Source organism: Drosophila hydei, unplaced genomic scaffold, assembly GCF_003285905.1.
Source record: "Drosophila hydei strain 15085-1641.00,03,60 unplaced genomic scaffold, DhydRS2 tig00000172-arrow-pilon, whole genome shotgun sequence".
In the NCBI taxonomy this organism is placed as follows: domain Eukaryota; kingdom Metazoa; phylum Arthropoda; class Insecta; order Diptera; family Drosophilidae; genus Drosophila; species Drosophila hydei.
In genome coordinates, this window is record NW_022045682.1 from 841,701 (window position 1) to 848,063 (window position 6,363).

At 41.2% G+C, this 6,363-nt stretch overlaps 1 protein-coding gene across 1 annotated transcript; it reads left to right on the forward strand.

The window, feature by feature from the left end:
* Positions 1-3,627: 3,627 nt before the first annotated feature.
* LOC111599348 (lipase 3) lies at positions 3,628-5,560 on the forward strand. Its single transcript, XM_023314977.2, has 3 exons — positions 3,628-3,795; positions 4,296-5,015; positions 5,091-5,560. The coding sequence occupies exons 1-3, from the start codon at positions 3,685-3,687 to the stop codon at positions 5,484-5,486; spliced, it is 1,227 nt and encodes a 408-aa protein (XP_023170745.1). The 5' UTR covers positions 3,628-3,684; the 3' UTR covers positions 5,487-5,560.
* Positions 5,561-6,363: the final 803 nt, after the last annotated feature.

Genomic DNA, 6,363 nt, shown 5'->3' on the forward strand with positions numbered 1-6,363 from the left:
ACATTCCGATGCTTATATATTTACTGTGATTAAGCATTTCCTATATATATTCTAACTACTTTTTCCTGATTAATGAATTTCTAAGGAGACTCTGCTTTGCCAAGCTCTATATATAATCTAAATATGCCCATAGAAAGGTCGCTAATCCCTAACCAATTAGTAAAGGAAAACTAAACAGACTTTGACAGCTGAAGGCTGCTTTGGCTGTTGGTACTTGACCTTTGATTTAGTCGGCTTTTATTTTTAGCAGAGAACAACTTTTCTGGGCCTAAATTTGGAATCGATCGAAGAGCGGCTGCTCGTGCTCGGGGGAAATAGAGCGAAATGGCTTATAAATAAGAAATCGATAGGCTATATTAATATATAATTGGCTGCAAGTGGTCGTCTCGCCTGAAGCTGTGCCCAGGCCTACAGTGAAGACTCGCAAAGTGGCTTTTTGACTTTGGCCATTAACATAAACCTGACACGTTGCCAGCGACGCCCACTGGCGCGTTGTCAGTGGCAGAGTTAACACTCGAGTGGGCTACTTGCTACTTGGCCACATGGCTAGGGTATTCGAGGGGCGGGTGCCTCAGACACAGCTTACGAGATTTATGATAAGTCACGATTTTGAGTGCTAAGCGATTTCGGCAACGATCCGTCGGCAGCTAAACATTTGCAATTATTTTGCTTTGCTTGATGGTTGTTCGTGTGTTTCTTTGTGTTCCGCTGACGTTATTCATGCAATGCTCATTTAACAATTTGGTATTGGTTAAACAAAGTCGGCAGCCAATTAAGCCAACTGCGACGAGCTGATGGAATTACGAGGCGTGTCTGCCCCCAACTAACCGAAGTGCTAGGCAGGTGCAGTGGCCAGTGGAAGCTGCCAACCGCAAGCAATTTGCGAACGAGAATTTAATATCGCTCTATCAGCCTAAATAGTTGCACTACCTGGCCATTTATGGATACCCTGTAAAAGTGAGACATCGAAAGGGATACTCAACACAACTATTTCTAGATAGAACTCTACATTCATATGATTAGTATAGACTACATTATGCTTCTAGGGTATCTTCTAGTCTAGGCGACTCTTGACAATACGTTCGAGACATGGAAGATCTCTATACAGAGCATTTTCTTTGTCACATAGCTACTATTAATACAAATATTTGCTCAAAATCTACCATTGTACAGAGCATTATCTAGTCGACTACTCTTGAGATTACCCTTTATATACTCCCACTCTATATATATATTTATTACATTAGATATTCTAGTATAATTGCCAATCATCTTCCCTTATGGAACACATTTGTTGTCATTCGCCAATTTACAGGGTGTCTGCTAGTCGAATACTCTTTACAATATTTATGTTAAATTTGTGCTACATTAGATCTCAACATCTTGCTCTATAAAACATAGCAGTATATTTGTAGGGTATCTTCCAGTCGACTACTCTTAGCTTAAAGTTGATTTGTTCAAGCAACATTACATCTCAACTTCTTTTGGCGTCTTCCTATCTATATTAAGCCTGCTTATAGGGCATCGGCTAGTTGTCTACTCTGAACTCTCTCTTTCTGCCTCCCTCTTTCTCCCTCTGCCTCTGCTTATCTCTCTCGCACCTCGTTTTTTCTACAATTGCAATTTTCTGTATGCCTTGCAATTTGCTATCGAACGTATTTCCATTTTTTGCTACGCTGCTTCACATAATTTCAATGAACCGCATTTACATGCGGTCTTATCTGCCTCACTCTCTCCTTCTCCCTCTCTCTCTCTCTTATTGTCCCTCTCTGTCTTTTGCTTTCCATAGGTTTATCTGTTCTGCCGCATATCCATGGTTTTCAAGCGTTGACAGTGTCCTCGCCGCTCGCTGCTCGTTGCTCGTTGCTCAATGAATTCGCATTGTTGTTGCTCGCAGTTTTGTGGTTTTCGGCATGCTTAATGCCAATCTCCATGTGGCACATGCGAGCCACACGCTGCACCGCCGCCGCACCTACGCAGCAGCCTACGCCGCCTACACCGCCTACAACGCCTACTGCGCCTGGTACATAATACAAAAATCGCAGCAACTCAGGCGCATTTCGTAGATACGCGCACTTTGTGCATTCGCCCACCGGCAGTGGCACCTGCAAATAGGCATTCGATATGCATGAATAGTCACTACATCGTCCAGGTACTTCCCTCCTATTGCTGAAGCTCTCAGCTAGTTGACTGGACTGCTAAGACTGCGAGGGCAAAACGTGCAAATAAATAAAAAAATATTCTTGTATAAATTAATCAAACATCTTTGATGCTGCACAAAAATAGAGAAGTTAATAAAGAATAAAAAATAATAAATATAATACGAGCAAATAAATCAGCATAAATTAACTTGTGGATAAATTAAGTAGAATATTAAAAAATAAGCGGAAGCATAAAAGAAATGTAAATTTAAAGGGAATATCCCTACTGAATCATCAAACTAAGAAAAAAAAATAGATATGCTTAAGTACAAAATATATTAAGTAGAGAAACAAATTTCATCTAATTTATTTATTATAATTATACAATTTTTATTTGTATTATTATTTTTTATTATTATTTTATTATATTATTTCATTATTTTATGCATCAAAAACAATTTTTTATTAAATCCACATAATAATTTAAAAGAAAAAATTATTAATAGAAATATGTAAATTTTTTATTAATTTATTTTTTATTAATTACTCTGAATTAATATAAATATATTGTTGATATTATGCTATATAAATTTAGTTATATATTTACAGAGAACATTCAATTAGATACACTAACCATAATTTTTAATCTTCTCTTCGTGGGAACTGCCTTTAACATATGTCAACTTCTTTGTTCTATCAGTCAATTTATATGTTTGACTGATTAACAATTGAAATATCATAAACCATTTTTAAAAAATTAAATTTTCTGATTACGATTCATTGATGAAGTTGTCTTTAAGTTCGTTATATTTATTATTTGCGGGAGGTAAACGCTTTGTCCAAGGCCTCTTCGCTTTTAAAGCTATTATTAACTTGCGAACACACCTTATATCAATATTATCTGTATACTTGCTTACTCACATGAAAAAGAGGTATATTAGCTCTAGACTTTCTACCTTCATTCACTAACAAAGCTAAAAAGCTTTGGCTATGTCCTAGAGACTCTTAGCCAAGCAGCTAAGTTGTTAAGCCTTTATCAAAGTATTGGGTAGTCGATCATACCCGGCTAGCATTATATATAAATATATATGTCAGAAACCGTTATTAAAAGAGAAAAGCCCTCCACTATCGTGATTACATCACAAAATGTATTTCTGTCCCGCTTCATCAGCGGGATTTATTTATATAGAGACAGCTGACGTTAGGGCTGATGCCACGAGTCGATTACTCGATAATTGATAATTTAATTAATTTATGATTTGTTTACGTCAGTTGGCCATTAGACGAATTCACGGGTGGCCCCCCTGCTGCTATCACTGAAATGTATCTAACTGATTAGAGCTCGTAAATCTCACATGGATTAGCTCATCAGAGGCGAAACGAACTGCTATCGCGATTAGGCTAGTCAAGTGCCCAGCAATCGTTAGATAAGATTTGCCAACTTTTTCGGTAATCGAATAGAACTATAAGTAAAATTAGTTTACTCGGTTTGGCGTTTACTTTGTGGCTGACCAAACGTGAAGTACCACAAAAGGGACTCGAAATGCTGAAGCAAACGCTGCTCGTCCTGGCTCTGTCCGCTCTGAGTGCCGCTGTGCTGGCAGCCGACTATGATCCTTACATCGATATACCCTTCAAGAGAATCAAGACTTCGGTGAGTGCTGCAAATTGCTTTCAAATGGAGCTGTAATGGGGTAAGCGCGTAGGGTTAGTAGGGGTAGGGCTGAGGGCTGCTAGAGTGGAGAGCAAATTATCATGTTGAGTTCGTGTTGGGCATGGAATAGAGATAGGATATTGTGAGTTAAGTTGTGCTCAGAGAAGTTCAAATGAACAAGTGAACAATACATATGGTTTATATGGGCTAATACTATGAACTAGTGAACTAGTGAACCACTGCTCTAGTTCTCAACTCTCTCAGTCTGTGAAGTTTATTCAGTTAATCAATCTGAATCACTTCCCGCCAAAATTTCATAATGAGCAGCTGAGTTAGAGCACAAATGAATATAGTAACAATAAAAGAACTAGTCCTGCCTGCTCTTCTTCTCTCTCCTTCTCTATCAGTGAATCACGCGCACATCTCTAGCTTATTTCGCTCGAGCTTTAGTGAATGTTAAGCAATGGCTTTGGCCATTCGGCCATTTGGCCATTTTGCAGGCTGAACGCATCGAATCGCATGGCTATCCGGCCGAAACGCACGAGGTGGTAACTGAGGACGGCTATGTGCTGAACATGTTCCGCATACCGTATTCACCGAAGCTGGCGAATGGGAACGTACAGCGTCCGGCCGTGCTCATACAGCACGGTTTGTTCAGCTGCTCCGATTGTTTCCTGCTCAATGGGCCGGACAATGCTTTGGCCTACAACTATGCGGATGCGGGCTACGACGTTTGGCTGGGCAATGCCCGTGGCAATATTTACTCACGCAACAACACCAGATTAAGCACGAACCATCCATATTTCTGGGCATTCAGCTGGCACGAAATCGGAGCTTACGATCTGCCCGCCATGATAGATCACATCCTCGAGACAACCGGCGAGCAGGCTGTCCACTATGTGGGTCACTCCCAAGGCTGCACCACCTTCTTTGTGATGGGCGCCTGGCGACCCGAATACAATGCGAAGATTAAGTCAGCTCACATGCTGGCACCGCCCATCTTCATGGGCAACACGACTACTGGCATGATTTTAGCCACGGCTAAATATATCGGCTCCCCTGGGCTGGGCGCCGAGTTGCTGCAGAACCAAGTCTTCCTACCCATGAACCCGGTCATTCAACGCATTTTGGATACGGCCTGCAGCAACGACCCCTACTTCCTGAGCTACTGCAAAACTCTGGCTCTGCTGTGGGCTGATGGCGTGGGCAATCTGAATGTGGTAAGTACCTGCTTATGCCTAAGTGCTGTCTTAAGCACCTCTATTGAGCGCTCCTAATCCACACGCTCCTCACAGACCCTTCTCCCACAAGTCGCTGAGACCCATCCGGCTGGCATTTCGACCAATCAGGGCATCCACTTCATACAATCCTATGTGTCGAACGAATTCCGTCGCTACGACTGGGGTCCAGCCAAGAACAAGGCTGTCTATGGTACCGAGGTACCTCCCTCTTATGACATAACCAAGATCACATCGAAAGTTCATCTGTATGTGGGCCTGGCTGATGAGTCGGCCAATGTCAAGGATGTTGCGCGGTTGCCCGAGCTGTTGCCCAACCTGGAGGAGCTGTACGAGATACCCGATGAGACGTGGGGACACTTGGACTTCATATTCGCCAGGCAGGTGAAAGAGGTGATCAACGATAAGGTGATTGCCTCTAGCAAGGCCTACGATCAGCTCTACAGCAACTAAACCTACGCAGTTGCCTAATCTAATCGCAAATAGCTTGTGGACAATGTTTCCAAATAAACTTTACGCCAAAACGACGCAGATACCTAGCTGAATGAGCTACGTTTAAGGATAAGCAAAGGGGCAGATAGCGATATTGGGAGTGGGAATGATACTGGAAATGGGTGCTAAGGAACTTAGAAAGAAATTGTGTTTCTTTGCTGTCTGCAACGGCTAATTACACAACGTTTTAGCTACCACAGTGTCTTCTGCTTCAACTATTTCATGTAAATACCCTGTAGCTATAAAAATTATTTAGCGGGGTATCATAAAGTTTAGCCAGTGTAAAGCTATAAAATGAGTTTACATAACTAGAAGTCCGATCGAGGTAAATGGTTTCCTATAACACTTCAAATATTTATCAGCTATTTAATTTTACTTTCAACTTTCACAATTTCAGTAGAGATGAATAGAAAACTAATTGCAGATAGATTCTTAGTATAATTATATTATTATTCTGGGTATATTATGAGCAAGCAAAAGGATCTGGAGCTATGTCTGTCCGTTTGTCAGTCGCACAATGTTGACTTGGCATAGCTACAAAAAATATTCTAAAAACCACTTCAGACAGGGTATTTCCTAGTGCATCACTCTCCATTTAAGTGCACTTAATTGTTCGTTTGTTTGTTTGTTCTGTGTTTTCTTCTTTTTTTATTTTTTTCTGCGCTTGTTGACAAAGTTTTTCGCCAAGCACGTGGTTAACACCAAGCACAAGTTATCCGACAGTCCGCGACGAGGCGGAAAGGCGGGAAACGGGAAAGGGGCAAAAGGGGAAATGGGAATAGCTGACAAAATTATAGTAATTAGCGTCTGGCTGGACCGTTGGCCACAGCGAAGTGCT

What these genes read in the sequence shown, in the direction of transcription:
- LOC111599348 (XM_023314977.2), top strand. Translation starts at nt 3,685, where the DNA reads ATGCTGAAGCAAACGCTGCTCGTCCTGGCTCTGTCCGCTCTGAGTGCC. An exon ending in TCAAGAGAATCAAGACTTCG is followed by an intron (nt 3,796 to 4,295) that starts GTGAGTGCTGCA and finishes GCCATTTTGCAG; the next exon opens with GCTGAACGCATCGAATCGCA. An exon ending in GCGTGGGCAATCTGAATGTG is followed by an intron (nt 5,016 to 5,090) that starts GTAAGTACCTGC and finishes CGCTCCTCACAG; the next exon opens with ACCCTTCTCCCACAAGTCGC.